This window comes from Symphalangus syndactylus, chromosome 6 (genome assembly GCF_028878055.3).
Source record: "Symphalangus syndactylus isolate Jambi chromosome 6, NHGRI_mSymSyn1-v2.1_pri, whole genome shotgun sequence".
Taxonomy (NCBI): Eukaryota; Metazoa; Chordata; class Mammalia; order Primates; family Hylobatidae; genus Symphalangus; species Symphalangus syndactylus.
The window spans coordinates 44,258,038-44,275,300 of record NC_072428.2 but is presented as its reverse complement, the minus strand read 5'-3'; the positions used below and the strand labels follow the sequence as shown (position 1 = coordinate 44,275,300).

At 46.0% G+C, this 17,263-nt stretch overlaps 2 protein-coding genes across 11 annotated transcripts in view; one reads left to right on the top strand and one right to left on the bottom strand.

Annotated features, from left to right (window-relative positions):
• Positions 1-6,281, top strand: part of USP47 (ubiquitin specific peptidase 47) — a 123,322-nt gene extending 117,041 nt beyond the window's left edge. For 6 of the 8 annotated variants that reach the window (XM_055282411.2, XM_055282406.2, XM_055282408.2 and 3 more), the window contains 3 exons: positions 2,018-2,065; positions 2,156-2,286; positions 3,125-6,281. In XM_055282411.2, the coding sequence (XP_055138386.1) occupies positions 2,018-2,065; positions 2,156-2,286; positions 3,125-3,299 (354 nt within the window). In that variant the 3' untranslated portion in view covers positions 3,300-6,281. The remainder of the gene's footprint in view (positions 1-2,017; positions 2,066-2,155; positions 2,287-3,124) is intronic. The other 2 variants (XM_063641987.1, XM_063641986.1) reach the window with 1 other exon arrangement.
• Positions 6,282-10,192: 3,911 nt separating this feature from the next.
• Positions 10,193-17,263, bottom strand: part of DKK3 (dickkopf WNT signaling pathway inhibitor 3) — a 46,155-nt gene continuing 39,084 nt past the window's right edge. For 2 of the 3 annotated variants that reach the window (XM_063641991.1, XM_055282414.2), the window contains exons 5-8: positions 15,482-15,574; positions 14,036-14,180; positions 12,891-13,047; positions 10,193-11,774 (exon numbers count right to left, since the gene is read on the bottom strand). In XM_063641991.1, coding sequence (XP_063498061.1) covers positions 11,552-11,774; positions 12,891-13,047; positions 14,036-14,180; positions 15,482-15,574 — 618 coding nt within the window. In that variant the 3' untranslated portion in view covers positions 10,193-11,551. Of the gene's footprint in view, positions 11,817-12,890; positions 13,048-14,035; positions 14,181-15,481; positions 15,575-17,263 lie in introns of all 3 variants that reach the window. The other variant, XM_055282413.2, reaches the window with a different exon arrangement.

The following is a 17,263-nucleotide window of genomic DNA, read 5'->3' as shown; positions in this document are numbered from 1 at the left end:
GTATCTTATGTTGTATATGTATATCATAATATTTATAAAATATATATAAACAATACATTTTTCCTGTGTTGCGTAAGAGAAAACCTAGGAAGTAGTACCAAACGCTGGTGCAGCAACCTTTCTTTTTGGTTTCTGTCACACCTTGTGGCACACTCTGGTTGTTCAGGCTCCTGATTCTTTGAAAAATTACTTTGGCTTCTGGCCATTCAGAAGTGGAACCTCACTTTCTATTACTTGGACCAATTTTGTCCTAAGTAGTTAGAATTAGTTAGAAGTTACTAGAGTGAATTGCTGTATGTCTAAAAAAAACAAATGAAGTTGAATTGTGTAGAGAATCCAGATGAAGGTCTGTTTTGCATTTTAAGATGGGATATCTAAGGATCTCTGGGGAAAGGGTGAATTAGTCAATCCGTGGTACTAGCACAATGAGCATTTTGAAAAAGATTTATTTCCATACTTCATACTAAACACAAAAATAAATTCTAAATGTATATAGAATATATATACATTTTATATACTTTTTATATAAAAAAAGTAAATGTACTAGGTGAAAATATGTAAAATATTAAATACTAAAAATATTTTCATATTCCTGGAGAAAGATATTTGTAAGCATAATACCAGAAGCCAAAAAAAGAAACTATAGACCACATAAAAACCTATCCTCTGCACAGCCAAAGAAAAAGGTATTTAAAAAGCAACTCATAAACAAAGCAAAAAGACAATAAACTAGGAGGAAATTATTTGAAGCAGTTATTAAACATGCTGTCCATAATTTATAAGGAGCTACTACCTTAATAAGAAAAAGATGGAACAAATCTAATTTTAAGAAAGACAGCATGAATAGGCAATTTATAGAAAAAGAAATACAAATTAAAGAATAACGTTATTTTTCACTCTTAAATTGGTGAAGATTTAGCAAATCAAAAAATACCTAGAGTTCTCAAGGTTTAGGGGATACAGACAATATATACCTTTGATAAGTGTATAAATTGATATCATTTTTTTCAAGTTCAGTTGGCATCGTTTGTCAGTATTTCGGATTTGCAATTAAACATCTGGGAATTCGATCTATAGAAGTATTTGCAGGTTGGGTGCCATGGGTCACTCCTGTAATCCCAGCATTTTGGGAGGTCGAGGCAGGCAGATCACTTGAGTTCAGGAGTTCGAGACCAGTCTGGCCAACGTGGTGAAACCCTGTGTCTACTAAAAATACAAAAATTAGCCAAGTGTGGTGGTGCATGCCTGTAATTTTAGCTACTCAGGAGGCTGAAGCTGGAGAACTGCCTGAACCCAGGAGGTGGAGGTTGCAGTGAGCCTAGATTGCACCACTGCACTCCAGTCTGGGTGATGGAGTGAGACTCTGTCTCAAGAAAGAAGAATTTATTTATTTATGTATTTATTTTTGAGATGGAGTTTCACTCTTGTTGCCCTGGCTGGAATGCAATAACGCGATCTTGGCTCACTGCAGCCTCCGCCTCCCAGGTTCAAGTGATTCTCCTGGTTCAGCCTCCCTAGTAACTGGGACTACAAGCACATGCCACCACGCCCAGCTAATTCTTTGTATTTTAAGTTGAGATGGGGTTTCACCATGTGCAAGGATATTCATGGAAGTATACAGTAGAGCTTTGTAACTTGGAAAAACTGAAAACAGTCTCAGTGTCCATCAACAGGAGATAAAATGTATATTGTTCAGTTGTTGAAGAGAATGTGGTCACTTTGGATCCTATTCCTCTAGGAACAGAATTATTATATAGAGATATTAATCTAATTTTACATGTTTTAGAAATGTGTAGGTGTAGTTTGTGTATGCATAGGAAAAGGTCTGGAAGGAATATACTAACTTGGTATTTCTGGGACATGGTATTTGCAGGGTGGCCGCTTTCTGCTTTTTCTAATTTTTTTATATCAAACATTTTTTAAACCGAGCTATTTCTGTTTGTGGGTAAAAGGGAAATAACTTTTCTAAGCAAGTTTATTTGTTAAATGAACTCAAATAAAATGTTTTATTTTACAGCTTAGTGAAATCAGTGGGATTCCTTTGGATGATATTGAATTTGCTAAGGTAAAGCCCTGAGAATGTTTGCATCTGTGTATTGTGCATGATAAACACAGCTAGTGGCATGATTTATTCATTCATTCTTTTTCTTTTTAGGGTAGAGGAACATTTCCCTGTGATATTTCTGTCCTTGATATTCATCAAGATTTAGACTGGAATCCCAAAGTTTCTACCCTGAATGTCTGGCCTCTTTATATCTGTGATGATGGTGCGGTCATATTTTATAGGTAACATTCACAATGTTTTTGTTGCTGTTAGTAATACATTTTTGGTGTGCATAAATATCTTATTTTCCAGAAATATCTTTATTGTTTTTATGATATGAAGTGGCACTAACCAGTAGAAATACAGTGACAGCCAAACATGATTATAATTTGAAGTTTTCTAGTAGCCACATTAAAAACAATAAAAAGAAACAGGTGAAATTAATTTAAAAAATATTTTAAATCCAGTATATCCAAAATATGATCATTACAACATGTCATCAGTATAAAAAATCATTTGTATTTTGCATTTTTTTATTTTACTGGGTCTTAGAAATATTGTATGTCTGTTATATTTCCAGCACATCTCAATAGGAACCAGGCATATTTCCAAGCTCAGTAGCCACATGTGGCTAATGGCTGTTGTATTGGACAGCACAGATGTAGAGGAAAAAGAATAGTCATTGGAGCCTCACAGATCTGGATTCAAAACTAGCTTTCTGATTTACCTAGCTCCTCATCTCTAAAATTGCAACAATGATGTCTACCTTGCAGGATTTTATGAGAATTACAGCTATTGCATGTAAAATAACTGGCACAGTGCCTATTATAGATGTTCAATAATGATAGCTGTTACTACTGCTAATAACATGGAAGTTATTCTCTGCCACTTTTAGAAGTAAGCAGTGTGTTCCTGTGATAAACACCTTAGAAATCTGGGACATCTCAGTATATAAAACAATATTACTTCACCAGTAACAGATTGCATTATCTTGCTGAGGAGCATCATAGCATTCAAGCATACATTAATAGAGGTGGAGGGCTCTACTGGACTAATATGTGATTAATATTTTATATGTAGGGATAAAACAGAAGAATTAATGGAATTGACAGATGAGCAAAGAAATGAATTGATGAAAAAAGAAAGCAGTCGACTCCAGAAGACTGGATATCGTGTAACATACTCACCTCGTAAAGAGAAAGCACTAAAAATATATCTGGATGGAGCACCAAATAAAGATCTGACTCAAGACTGACTCTGATAGTGTAGCATTTTCCCTGGGGGAGTTTTGGTTTTAATTAGATGGTTCACTACCACTGGGTAGTGCCATTTTGGCCAGACATGGTTGGGGTAACCCAGTGACACCAGCACTGATTGGACTGCCCTACACCAATCAGAAGCTCAGTGCCCAATGGGCCACTGTTTTGACTCGGAATCATGTTGTGCACTATAGTCAAATGTACTGTAAAGTGAAAAGGGATGTGCAAAACAATAAAAACAAAAAAACAAAAAAAGCAAACCTTCTATTAGAAAAGGGGACAGGGGAATGAGTAAACTTCTTTTATTGCGGACAAATGTGCACATAGCCGCTAGTGAAACTAGCCTCAAACAGGATGCTCATAGCTTAATAATAAAAGCTGTGCAAAGGCCATGAATGAATGAATTTTCTGTTTATTTCACTGATACACACATTACCTCATTGACAATTCAGAAGTAAATCCAACGTGTGTTGACTCTTGGAAAGCAGCAAAAACAGGAGCTGAAGAAAAGAAATTCTTAGAACCAGCCGTAACCCAGTAAGGAATTGTGAAGTTGTATTTTTATTTTGTTTCATTTTTTGCAGATTATTAAGAACATTATTCTGGAACATCAAAACGTTTCCCTTAGACCGATCCCAGCAGGTGGCAGCTCAAATTGCTGCAGTGTTGTAATTATAACTGATTGTACTTAAGTTATGGATGTAGAGAATATGTTTCATTCATTTATTCAGCATGTAAATAAAATTGATCTTGTTGAGTTATCATAATTGCAGTTCAACTATCTGCCATGGTTATTCTTTTCACGTATCATTCATTCTGTACATTTGTGTACATTGAAAAGTACAGCAGTCTATGTAAATGTAATCCTCAGTGAGGTTCCTCAGTGCTAGGTCCCATAGGATTGTCGTTGCCCTTGTTAATGAGGTTTCTCTGTTCAGCAGCTTCAATTTTTTTCTCTTTGTACATCTAGTTTTGAAGATTTACTTCAAGTTTGAATCTTCTAGAATGCTTGTAAGTCCTGTTTTAATTTTTAGAGTCAATTTGTAGTTACATGTAGTTTAACTTTTGGGAAACGTCTTAACATTGTTCTGAATAAACTTGCTAGTGAGGTCAGGTCATGGTACAGACTGATGCAGTCAACATGATTTCATTGCAGAGTTTATTAGTATGAGCAAGTTTTTGCTTTGCTAAATAAAAGTAAATGAACACAATTCTACATAAATTTTGAAATACCATCCAATTTATAAAAATCAATAAAAAAGGTTTTGGTAAAACTTTTTCATGCCAGATGCTGTTTACAACAATGAACATGCCAATAAAACATTTGTTCATTCTGTTGTGTTATTTTAGTCATTAAACTTCTGTGGATGAAGAATCTGGGTTAAGAATAGATTTGTCATCTTTAAATATAACATTTTGTAATGTGTATTGGATATCTCATTTCTATGATAAAGGTATATTTACAGTAAAGTTCTCATAAGAGAAATGAAAAGATGTGTTAATATCTAACTTTGGGGAACCCTGTCAGTATTTCAGATCCGATTTTTACCCTTTTTTTCTTATAAGAAAGATAAAATTAGAAAATACTGTTAGCAAATGTGGCTCTGCCATTTGAATATAATCACCGAGAATTCCATAATGTCTTAAAAGTCTCCTGGAATCCACAATGGAAAAAAAAAAGAGTCTTTTCTAAGGTATTTTTCTGGCTAATTTTTATTTCAAGAAAGCTATAGCATTTAGCTAAATTTGACTGAAGTAATGTTCTGAGTTTGCATTAGTGGGATTGGTGATGTTCTCAGAAGAAAATTGGAAACACTTGTGATGAATTGTCTTTCAGATCACAGATTTTCTGATGTAAGAGGACAGCTATTTGGTTCTGATACAGGCCTGCTTACTTGGGATATAGGGTTAGTAAATGGGGTTTCTGCTTTAAAGGACTGACTTGCTATCGCACAGAAGAGGCAGACTTGTAAACAAAATGGGCTTTGGAGTTTGGTCTGATTGGGGTTGGTTTAGTATTCCTATGAGCGTAAATGGTAAAATTCTTCTGATACCCACTCTTTAGACTGTGCCTTCTGCTCTGTTCTTTGTTTTGTGTTTAACTGCTGCTTCTAATTGCAGGTGTATTACAGATACAAATAAGAGTAAAGAAAATATATTTCATTATAGAAAAGAAAATATTAAAAGCTTCTTGCTTTTCAGTGCCTGATAGAGTGAAAACACAATGTTGCACTTTAATAATTTCAATAAAAGCTAATCTGTGTCAGCCTCCCTCTGCTTCAGAGAGTCAGGTGAGCATCCATAACCTAACAGGCAGAGCCCTAGCGATATGGATCAAGTTCCCTGAGCCCGGGGGCAGTGGAGCCTCATGATCTCTTATCTTTTGAGGCTGAGGCAGGTCACATGCAACAAATTGTGACCCTGCTGCCCACAAGTCATGCAAAGGTTTTGAAGAGCTTTTACCTTGGGGCAGATGAACTTGTGTCAACCATGCACACCCTGTGAGAACCAAGTACCTGTGTTTCTAAGGCGGGCACTCAAGGTGAGGGGTGCATTCTGGCCAAAGAAACAAAAGCTGTGGTTTCAGGACCATGCCATGTGTAGCTGGTCTGTACGGGACGTGTATGTAAGGAAGAGCAATCATGATAGATAAAAACAGTGTGTGAAGCAGCCCTCACACTAGAGTGTTTGGTCATCTCTTACAATGTAAGGGAAGGTACTTTAAAATTCTGGGAAGATGCGATGAACCCATGTCCCAGTCAGGAAATAATCCAGTGAAATAAGCATTGGTTGCCAGGCCACAGTTAGGAATTGTATTGTGATACATCTAGAGGCCAAGAGAGCAGGAGAGAGCTACCAACTTACACTGTGGTTTAAGCTAAATGACCGCACAGCATCATAGCATTGCAGTGTTGTTACTAAATCTGGAAGTGACCTGTGAATGTATGGAATACAATAAAATCTTTTATTCTGGTTCATTTGCTAGTACTTCCTTTTTGATCGGATACTGTAGTTCTTCCTCTGGATTTTATTTTGTTCAGCGTCAAGGCTCTAATTTTGCACATGTAGTCTAAACCACAGTACGTGGACTAGAGGTTACTCTGAATTAGCAAGTCTTTTGTTTGCTAAATAAAACTATTCCATCTTAACAATTCTGTGTAATTTTTGAAAAACATCAACATTTTGGTCACTAGTAGTCAAAATCTTATAAGGCCATATGTCCTGAAAGGCAAAACTGTGTGTATGTGTGATTTACCAGGGAGATAGTAGGACAGTTTTTATGAGGGTTTCAAAGCAGTTGGTGGCCCAAATGAAGCTTGTGGCCACCTAGGTTTAGTGTACATGAAATTGGAAGATGCTTCTTGATTGTAGTTCCCATGGGGAAGAGGGAGGCTGTGATCATTTGGTTAGATACAGCATTAATTGTCACAACTTGACTTTCAGAAACAAGAATACTGCACAAACTCAAGTATGCATTGGAGCATGTGTTACTATTTAGAGAAGAGTGCAGCCATCAGTAGGTCAAGCTAGGAGGGCAAAAGAGAGTTGAGAGGAATGCTCTGCCCCTTCTCCATCACAGGCACTGCCCCTTTCCACCTCCTCACCAGCTCACCTGTACAAGAGAATTGATCTCAACTGTGAGTGTCAGCTCACCAGGTCAGAAATTGTTATTGGACCCTAAAACCTTGCCTCACACAGGTGGGCACCAAGCTCCCCTTCCCTCTGCTTTCCATGTTTCCCACCTGCCCTCTCTCCACCTGTTTTCAGCCTCTTTTATAATGCTTAAGTAACCTGCTTGAAGAGTATAATTTATGGAGATAGAAATACTCAATGCTTACTTTTTTTCATAACTGTGCCAGTTGTTCTGTCAAATACAGTTTCCCACTGGGCAGTGGGCTTATCAAGTGCTCAGTGCAATCCTGTAACTTTTAAGTCATTTTGCATTATTAAGACAATCTTATCTTAAAGTTCAGTGGTTTCATTCAAAGCTCCCCTCAACCTCCATAGTGCCTCCAAGATATGCTGTCCCTGCCAACTCCTGTACCAGCTTGGCTGGTGGTGGAAGAGGCCAGGAAGAGTGGGGGAAAGACATGTGCTAACCACCTCTTAGCAGTGGGGCTGGTGAGGTTACTGTCCCCTTCTGCCTGGTCACTAGTAACTTTTTTGTAGACATGAAGGTAGATGCCCTGCAGGTCCTATCGGCAAAGGACCCAACTCCTAACAGCATTGGTGCTCCCTCATGAAATTTGACTGCGTCTTTTGCCAACCTCCTGCTGGCAGACACTTCTCTGCAGTGAATACCACTATCCCATGCTGCAGTAGCCCCTACCAAGTCTTCAACCCTCAATTTGATCTTCCACGAGTGTCTCAAAAAGTTCCCCTCAGAGGTTTCAGCCAAGGGAATAAAATCTAATCTCCTCCCTCAACGGAGTGTCAGGGAGGGGAAGAATCTGTTTTCCAAACACCACAATCTCCCAAAAGGGGATTTCATCCTCCCTCGGTCATCTTTATACAGGGCAATTGTGCTGCTGCTGCTGCTGCTGCTGAGGTGGCCACTTTCAGCAAACCCTGTGTGCAGGGGCCTAGCTCCATGGCTGTTTGCCCTGAATTTAGAAACCAAGCATAGCTATCCAAAAGTAATCTCCAAATGGTTGAATTGCATTTCTTGAGTATCTGGAGAGGATGCGCAGACCACAGGAATACCTAATGCCTTTTTTCTCATCCTGTCCTCATCCCTCACACTACAGCAGGCCCCTCCCTTCCCTCTTCAACCTCATCCTCCCTCCCCACAGGCCCAGAGAACCAGTTGGGCTTTGTTCTCCTGCAGGCTATGGTTCATCATGCAAATAGCTCCTGTGTCAGAAATGCTTTTTGACTTCAAATAACAGAAACGCTAACACCAGCTTTATCAGTAATAGTATCGGTGGTTTACTTAAGATGTCCAGAGATGGTGGAGACCAGGATTGGTTTCCTCCTCAATGTCGAGGACTCAAAGACTTTTTTTTTGTGGTAGGGCCACATCCTAAACCCTGTATCCTGTGATCATTTACCTGACAGGGCGAAAGAGATTTTGCAGATGCAATTAAGGTTAAGGACCTTGACGTGGGAAGATTATTCTGGATTATCTAGGTGGGCGCAGTTTGATCACATGAGTCCCCAGAAGTGGAGAAACTTTCCCAGCTGTAGAAAGCCAGAGAGCTGGCACCTGAGAAGGACAGAACTGTCATTGCAGGATTTGAAGATGAAGGGGCCCATGAGCCAAGGAATGCCAGTGACCTATAGAGGCTAAAAAACAGCAAGGAAATGGACTCTCCCCAGAGCTTCCAGAGGAATGCAGCCCTGTTGATCACATGATCACCAGATGGCTGCCCCAGAGCCAAATGTCGCCTCCTGAGCACCATACTCAAAGGCAGGGGAAGTGGATGGAGGACAGGAGCTCCATTCTTGTTTGCCACTCTCCTTTTGTCAATTGGGAAAAAATTCCAGAAACTCTGGGAGCCCTCCCCTTAACATTTCCTGGGTCATGGGGCCAGCCCTAGCTGCTGGAGGGACTGGGAACAGCTGTTGAGCAGTTTACCTGACAGCATCTGCCATAGCTTGGCAGGAACTCTGGCTTTGGGAGAGAGCAGCAGCAAGGTATTCAAGCACCACCTCCACCCAGCCCCTCCCACATTTCACTCAGGATTGAGTAAAGGAGACACTCAGATGCTACTCAGATGCTGGCTTCAGCTAAGTATTTTGCAAAGCCTCTCATGTTCTTACAAGTTTGTGGCTGTCATGACGAAATGGAGCAGTCTACTATACCTACATATACAACTATGGGGGAACCTAGTTTTATCTCATTCACCACAATGTTTTCAATTATTTTTTGGATGACATAATTTTTAGCCTCTTTTCCAAATGCTTTCTCAAGCTTTCCTTGCCTTCCATCCACTGCAAATGACTTGCAGTTTCCCCTACATGGCACCTGACCCTTGTGCCTCCCTCCCTCTGCCCACGGCCCAGAAAGCCCTTTCCTGTGCCCTCTGGCTTCCTGATAAACTCCTATCATCTTCAAGAGCCAGTTCCCATGCCAGCTCTCCCCAAGTGCTCCACTGAGGCTTCCGTAACACCTCTGTTCCCACATCGGGTTGACTGTCTTTGTTTTGTCATTGCTTGCTCTGGCTGTGTCTCCCCCATTAGCCTGGGATGCCTTCAAGGTAGGGACCCTATCTGGGTCAGCTTGGCACCCCAGAGTGTACCACAGCACCTGGTTCTGAGGAGGCTCTCAGTAGATACCTGTTGAGTAACCAGAATGTAGGGTGGTCCTGATGGTTTTTGACATTGAATAGAAAACAGCTCCCTATTTGATCTTAAAATAATCACTATAACCTGGACATACTGTACCAGATGCTGTTTTTGTCCGAGTTCTACTCTGTCAGTCTCTTTGCACCTCCATTTGTTCATCTGTGAAATGAAGAAAGTGCTCATGGAGTTCAGTGAAGATTAAATGAATGAATATAGGTAGACTGCCTAATCTGGCACTTGCCACGCAGCTGACTTCAATATAGTAGCTCTAACATTATGGTCCTTGAGGATCTTACTGTGTTATGGCCCAGAACTGCATTTGATTAAAGAAGGCTCCCCTAAAAAAAGAGTCATACATATTCCATTTGTCCTTTCAGAAGGCAGTGAAGCATTTACACTCTTTAAGACAAATTCCCATCCAAAAATAGTTAAGATTTCTAAAATATTTTGATGCTGAAAGAGGTGTGCTTCAGTTGTGTGGAAAATTTGCTTCTATGGAAGAATTTTTAATACGGGTCATTTCTATTTTACTTTTTCTGGCTGAAAGGATTTTACATTTACTCAAAGTCAAAAGGGAAAAGAAATCCAAGAACTACAGAAGAGCAGTTGAAGTGATTTATGCTTGATTTCTAAATGCAACATATGTTTATACATAATTTAAAACTCAAAGAAAGCATGCTTATACAATCATGTGCAACTTTAAACTTTAATAACTCTGGATGAATACATGGTGGCAACAGTCCATGACACCCGAAAACATTTGTGGAGTGGTGTGGTGTGGACTTCAGTGTTGGCAGTCTGCATATTACAACCATATTTCACACAGCCCTGCTCGGTTTGATTTTCTCCACGTGGTTGATAATGGTCTTCAGTTGGTGCTAAGTGATTTTGCAAATTTCATTTATAATCCTCGCCCTACAATTACCTACGTACTGTTTCTGCAAGTTAACCTATATGCTACGCTCAGTCATATATCTTTCAAAGTTACTAATGCAACTGCCAAAGAGGGACAGTGTCAATACCATTGTCTTCATTAGAAGGATGGCTACCCCACACTGTGAGAACACTGCTGTTCCTAACAGCAGTTTAATTTTAGAGGGATGTGAGGATTAGTTTGACCTTAATTCCAGATGTGCATGCCTCAAAAGAAAAATCCCATTCTCCTTCCTTTTGGGGAGCACTTTTGGTGGCACCAAGGCTGGTGTGGAGTAGTGGAGACAGCACTGAGCTTAGAGTCACAACCAGATGAAACTGCTCTGGTCTTCACTGGCTGTGTGACTTGGGCAAGCAGCTTGCAGTCTCTGAGCCTCAGATCCCTGATGGACGAGGAGAACAATGACCCCCCTCCCCAGGCTGTGCTGAGAGAGGGAATTGATCATGGATATGAAAATGCTGCCCTGGCACAGAGGTAGGAGCTGAGCAACACTGCTGGATGAATAAACACATGTAATGCAGGGTGAACTGAACATTTCATCTGCAGCAGCTGAAGGCACAGCTTACCTATGCCCATGGAAAGAACTGCGTGGAAAATTCATTTGTTGCATTTTTGCCAGATTGATGTTTGCAAAGCAGGGCACTCTTCTCCACATTTCCCCAAAACCCATCATAGGGAGACTCCACATTCTTTCCATCTCCTCCCCTCAAACAATTATCAAAGCCATGCAGAACAAACGGCTGTCTGCCAACTGGTAGAGGCAAAGCAGCCAATAATCTGAACGGGGTGGTAAACTGCTCCTGCAGTTTAACCCTGCCTGACTTTCCCAAGCACCAGACTGTGAAGCCTGGAGAACAGCCTGGGGGAGCTGAACAAATGCACAGCACCTGATGCTGTCAAGCCAGAGGGGAAATTTACTGGGAAGAAGATGTAGGAAGAAGCCTGGTCAGCCCACGCCTAAAGCACACACCTGGGGAAATAAATTAGCTATTTCTATTGCACATCTACCCACAGCCTGGTCCAGATCTAAATCTCTTCCCCTCCTAGCAGTGCAGCGGCGGCAGCCGCAGGCTCCCCCAGTGCCATCTCTTCAGTCAGGCTCCTCTCCAGGTCCTCCAGCTCCTGGCGCACCTCCTCCATGAAGCTGCCAACTTCATACTCATCGGGGGCCTCTCTGGGCAGCAGAATCTCCCCATCTTGGTCACGGCTCCCCACGAAGGTCGGCTTGCACACGTACACCAGGCTGTGGCTGGGGAGAGATGGGACAAAGCCAGGATCTAAACGTGGGAGCCTGCCCAGGCCAAAAGTGAAGGTGCCCTGACTCTGTGAGGCTCCCAGCCTCACCTTCACGCCCCCTCCTCTCCTGTCTCTTCAATAGAGACACTTCGCTTCCCGTCAATATCTGTCTTAAAATGATGGCTGAGGGAGGCTCACTTTGGGAGAATGTGCTGGCGGGAGGCAGCTTCCCCTCCTCCAGCGCAGGCCCGACCTCCTGTCACTCTCAGGCCCTGCAGCCCAGGGGCAGGACCCGAGGGCTATATAGCAGCACCACAGCTCCTCAAAGACCCTGGCCCATTCGGGCCTCCAGGCAGGAGTAAGCCTGACCCTGGGGTGTAGTCTAGCCACATGCAGGAGCCATGGACCTCTGTGGGAATGGGGAGGAAGAATTCCTTTTTTACAAAAAAATTAAGTATTTGGTAGAGACGGGATCTCCCTATGTTGCCCAGGCTGGTCTTGAACTCTTGGCCTCACGCAATCCTCCTGCATTGGCCTCCCAAAGCTCTGGGATTACAGGTGTGAGCCACTGCACACAGCCATAGGGAATGGGAGTTCTGTCTTCCCAGCAGCCCTGGATTCTGTTGGGAGAGAAGATTGAGTAGAGGATGCGGGGAGGACAGGGAGATGTGCCCTGAGAAGCTGGCCAGGCCTGAGCCTCATGCCTCATGGAGTCTCAGCAGCCTCAGACACTGTGGGCTGTGCCCTCCACCTTGGTGGCCACTCCTGGCCTCCCCGTGGCCTCTCTGCCAGCTCCTTTTTCTCTGCTTATCTGTCATTGTGACAGGTCTGGGGAGGGGGCCCAGGCTTTTCTCCCTCCATGCCCTCTCCCTGGACCATCCACTCATGAAGCTTCAGCCACCAGCTAGATGAGCCCCAGATCTGTGCCTCCTGGGCAGCCTGGGCTCTAGACCCTTAGAACCGACTGCTGATTGGACCCTTCCATCTGCATGACCCAACAACCTCTCAAACCAATCCTGAAGGCAATCTACATCTCCCCCAGGGAAAACCTGCTCCTGCTCCTGTGCCCCTGCTGGATGGCACCTCCTCAGCCCTTGGCTCCCTGAGAGGGAGGGTAAGGGGGCCTCACCTGTGGGGCTGGCAGAGGAGGCCACTGGCACAAGGGCATCGGTCCAAGGCTCCATCAGGCTCTAGCTCCCAGGTGATGAGGTCCAGAAGCCGGCTGGCGGGATCATGGCAAAGCTCGCCCTCCACGGGCAGGGGTGTGCACACAGGGAACAGCAGGCCTGGAACCAGCCCAGAGTCACCCCTGTGTGCCCTGTGTAGGGTAGAAGGGCTCCAAGGGGAGGGGCAAAGAAATGGAGCATAACCTCCTACCTCCCACCCTCAACCCCAAAGTGCAGGTTAGTTTGAAGACATGCAATGACAGGAAACAAGAATGGCAGCCTGGGCTCAGGAGGGAATGATTGGTAGGGCCGAAGCAGGGAGGACTGCCTGGAAGAGGTGGGCTTCTGCTGGACTTTGAGGGCCAGAAAGTCTGGAGAAATTAAGAGTGGGGCAAAGGCATTCAGGCCCAGGGACAGCACCAGCAAAGGCCTGGGGTTGAGCTCAGTGGAGAAATGTCAGGGCTGGTGAAATTCCCAAATAGGCCAAGGAGCAGTGGAGAGAAAAGGAGGGCAAGTAAGTTGGAGCTGCATGAGGCCTCGCAAGACAGCCTAAGGGGTCTGAACAACGTGGGAGACAACAGGAGCTGCTGCAGGTCCCAGGGGAGCAACACCCAAAAAGCAGCCCTTTAGGAAGATCACGGAGGCGGCAGGTACGGGGAGGACTAGTGGGCTGGGGATGCAGAGCTGGGGAGGCGGCAAATGAGAATTTTTCAAAAACCTTAGTGGGGGCAGAGACAGCCTGAGCAGGCATCACCTGGGAGAGGCAGTGAGGATGGAAGATGGGAGTGGAAGCGGGTGATTCACAGGAAAAGGAACCTGGGAAATAAGGAGCGGTGGGAGGGAGGGGGCTGCTAGTCCCACCCATCTGGGATTTTGCATCCTGAAGTCATTTAACTTTTCTGAGCATCAACAAGGGGAAAAAAAAGGAGGTGGTCTTCCCACTCCGGGCAGAGGCTGTAGGAGTGCAGCACACACTGATGAGCATTCGGGAGGCTACCCAAGAGGTGGGACGCGAATCCATGTGGTTGGCATGGACGTGGCTCCAGGAGGTCCAGTCTGGTGGAGCTTGTGGCAGGGTTTTTCCTGCATCTGAGGGGAAGCCACTCACCTCTCTGGAAGGCACAGCACAGCCCCGGCTGGCAGTCCCTCTGGTTGTCGCAGATGGTCCCATTGCTGCCCCTGGTGGCCATTTTGGTGCAGTGACCCCAGACACACAGCTGGTCTCCACAGCACTCACTGTCCCGGGTGCAGAGCTGCGGACAGGTGGAAAGAGCCTAGAGCCAGCAGCTTAGGGACTGGGGGCCTGCTGAGAGCCCAGCCTGAAGATACCACAGATAGGCCAACCTGCATCCTCCCATTGTAGACACAGGTAGACCAAGCTGAGATTTCAGTGAAAGTCAATGGGACAGAGGTGGGAGCTTGGCTGGCAAGACGTGGGGGTCAGAACACTGGAAAAATGGCACCGGGAGGACTCATGGATCTAAGTCTTTCTACACAGCTTAAGATTTTGCAAAGAACAGCAGGGGGTCTTTGTGGTCCCACAAACTTGTGGCCTTCCCTCTTTTCCTTAGGTCCCTAGATCCAGGCCCAAAGAGGCAAGGCCCAATGATGAGCTGATTAAACTAAGGCCCAAGCCAGCCCAACATGAGGATGGCCTGTGGATGCCGGGTTCCTGCAGCCACATAGGGCATGGCAGTTAGAGAGCAAAGTGAGGTCCCTACGGCTGTGCCCAGTGATGGTACCAAGTGGGGTTGGCTGGGGGGTGCAACAGCAGTGGCCTCACCACAGACAGCTGGGTAAGGTAATAAGAACCGCTTGACTTTCCAAACTTATTGACATGCTGTGTTATTGTCTGAATAAGGAAAAATGACTAGTAAAAGTCTGTGAGTCCATGTTGCTTCATCCAAAATGCCTGTTTGGTGAAGGAAGAGTCTCCTTTGTCCTGGCTTCACATTTTCCAGTGTAACCTGCACTGGGGCAGTGCCCTGGCCTCTTCCTGCCCCATCCCTCTGCCCTCTCTTATTGGCAGATTGGTAGAAAGATCTGGCAGGTGGGATGCAGGCCCAGAAGGAGAGCAGCTGCCGCTCTCCCTGCCTGGGGGCTGCCGGAATGTCTCTGTTTGTCTATTAGGATGGGTCATCCCCCAGGGAAGGAACAGGTGTAGGGACACCTCCTCTCCCTTCCCTCCCCTTCTTGAACTCCCAGCCTCAAGAGATCCTTCTGCCTTGGTCTCCCCAAAGTGCTGGGATTACAGGTGTAGCCATGGTGCATGGCCGTCCCTCCCCTTCTCTGCCATCAATGACACAAACAACATGACCAGAGGACATGGGGTGGGATGGGAGTGGCCCTGGGTCTGCAGATGGCTTCCTGTCACCCAGACTGGAATGACTTCCTTGTCACTCCAGGAGTCAGCCCTTTGGGGAGCCCTCTTGGGTCCTCCCCATCACGGTGAGGCTCTTCTGGAAGCCCAGCTGAGAACCCTGGAGCCCCTGGCTTTCTCCCCCAGGTGCCCGAGACCCTGGTGCCACAGCCCCAGAGGCCCTGGCATACTCACCATCCTCTGGCCCCGGCACGGCTGGCAGGTGTACTGGAAGCTGGCAAACTGGCAGTACTTGCTGGGCCCACAGTCCTCGTCAATGATGCACTCCTGGGGGAGGGCACAGGGAGCAGATGTGTCAGTGGATAGTAGAGCAGCAGGCCCACAGTGCCCAGGAAGGGCCAGGCCTGCTTCCATTCCCCACTCTTGACCCCACAGGCTCAGCAGGGTCAGGAAAGGCCTCCAGACTCTAGTCGCTCCTGAGCCCTGCCTGGCCGCACTGCCCTTCAGCATCTCCATGCCTAGCAGGCTTGGTGGCCCAGAGCCTGGAGGATCCCACACCAAATTCACACAATCGCCATCTGTGCATAGCTCTCCCCCACCCACACGCAGGGCGGGAGCACAGGGACTCAGGGCTGGTCTTCCACACAGAACAGATGGATTTAATAAAAAGTGCTAATGAGGTCCAGGCCCGCCCGACTGCACAGGAAAGGCTGGAAGCCAGGCCCCAAGGGCTCTGCTGACTGTGAAGGCTGGGAGGCAGCAGAGGGGGCATCACCAGAGACCCTGCTACAAAGCTACAGCCCTGCCCACAGAGAGCACCCTCAGGGTCCTGGGTCTAGGGTCTCTGCAAGAGGGAAAGGCAGCTGCCAGCTTGGAAATGAATTAGAGGAGGGTGGCTGGACTCCAGCCCTCCCAGCCCAGGTGCTGTCTCCTCATCGCTGCCAGCTCCGCTTGGCTGGAGAAATAGGGAGAGAGGGAGTGAGGGGAATCTGTCCACCCCAAGGCCTGAGTCACAGAACAGGGAGGCATGGCCGAGGGCACTGTGACCTGCCGTGGTCACCGGTCACTGACAGGAGCAGGGCTGCTTCAGCTCCCGGACCTGCTGTCAGGCTCAGGCCTAGGAACTGGCAGCTTTACAGCAGGGGAAGGAGGGAACATGATGACAGGAATAGCCATTGATCACGGTATCAGGCTTGATGGCCCTGATCTTGCTCAGTGACTCCTCCCAGCGGGAGGCAGGTAGGGACTGCCTTCTCTATATTGCCAGCCGTGAAATGGAGGCAGAGAGGTCCCTCCAAGATAATGTGACTAGTTCAGGGTGGAGGGTCTCTTTCCACCACCAGCCCTTGAGCCAAGGGGGTTCAGGGCTCCACATGTAGCAGCCAGTGGTGAGAAGGACCCTCCTGAGGCCTGGTATTCTGGGGCCCAGCAGACCTTCTGGAAGGGTCTTGAGGAAGGGAAGGACCGGCTCCCCCTGCTAACCCAGAGCATCCTCCCATCCTGAATGCAGGTGTGGAGCCCCACCTGGAAGAGCCCGGCCGGGCAGGCCTGGACCTCCGGCAGCTGCCTCCAGTCCCCTTCTGGGGGCTCTGCTGCTCTGATCAACGCTGCAAGTGCTGGTGGCCCAGCAACCAGGGTGCTCCCTTGCAAAGCATTGATGCTTTTGTTTCAGTTACTTTCCTAGCACCCCTCAAATGTCAGGCATGATACCATTGCTGTTTTTACGGATAAGAAAACCAAGGCTCTGAGTAGGGTGAACGGCTGCTCAAGTGAAGGGACTGAGTCTGAGCCAGAGCCCCAAAGGCCAGAGAAGTCCCAGGGCTGGGAGCAAATCACAGACGCGCTTTGTCTCAGCCCAGCACACGCTCCTGTGCACAGACACAACTCAGGCTGCTCAGCCGGAAGCCTCCTGACATTCTTTCCAAAGCAGAATGGCAAGAAAATGGAGTAGGAGGGATGACATTTGGGAGAAAGGAAGGGCCAACAGGCACAGAAGCCCTTCTCTGAACCAGCCAT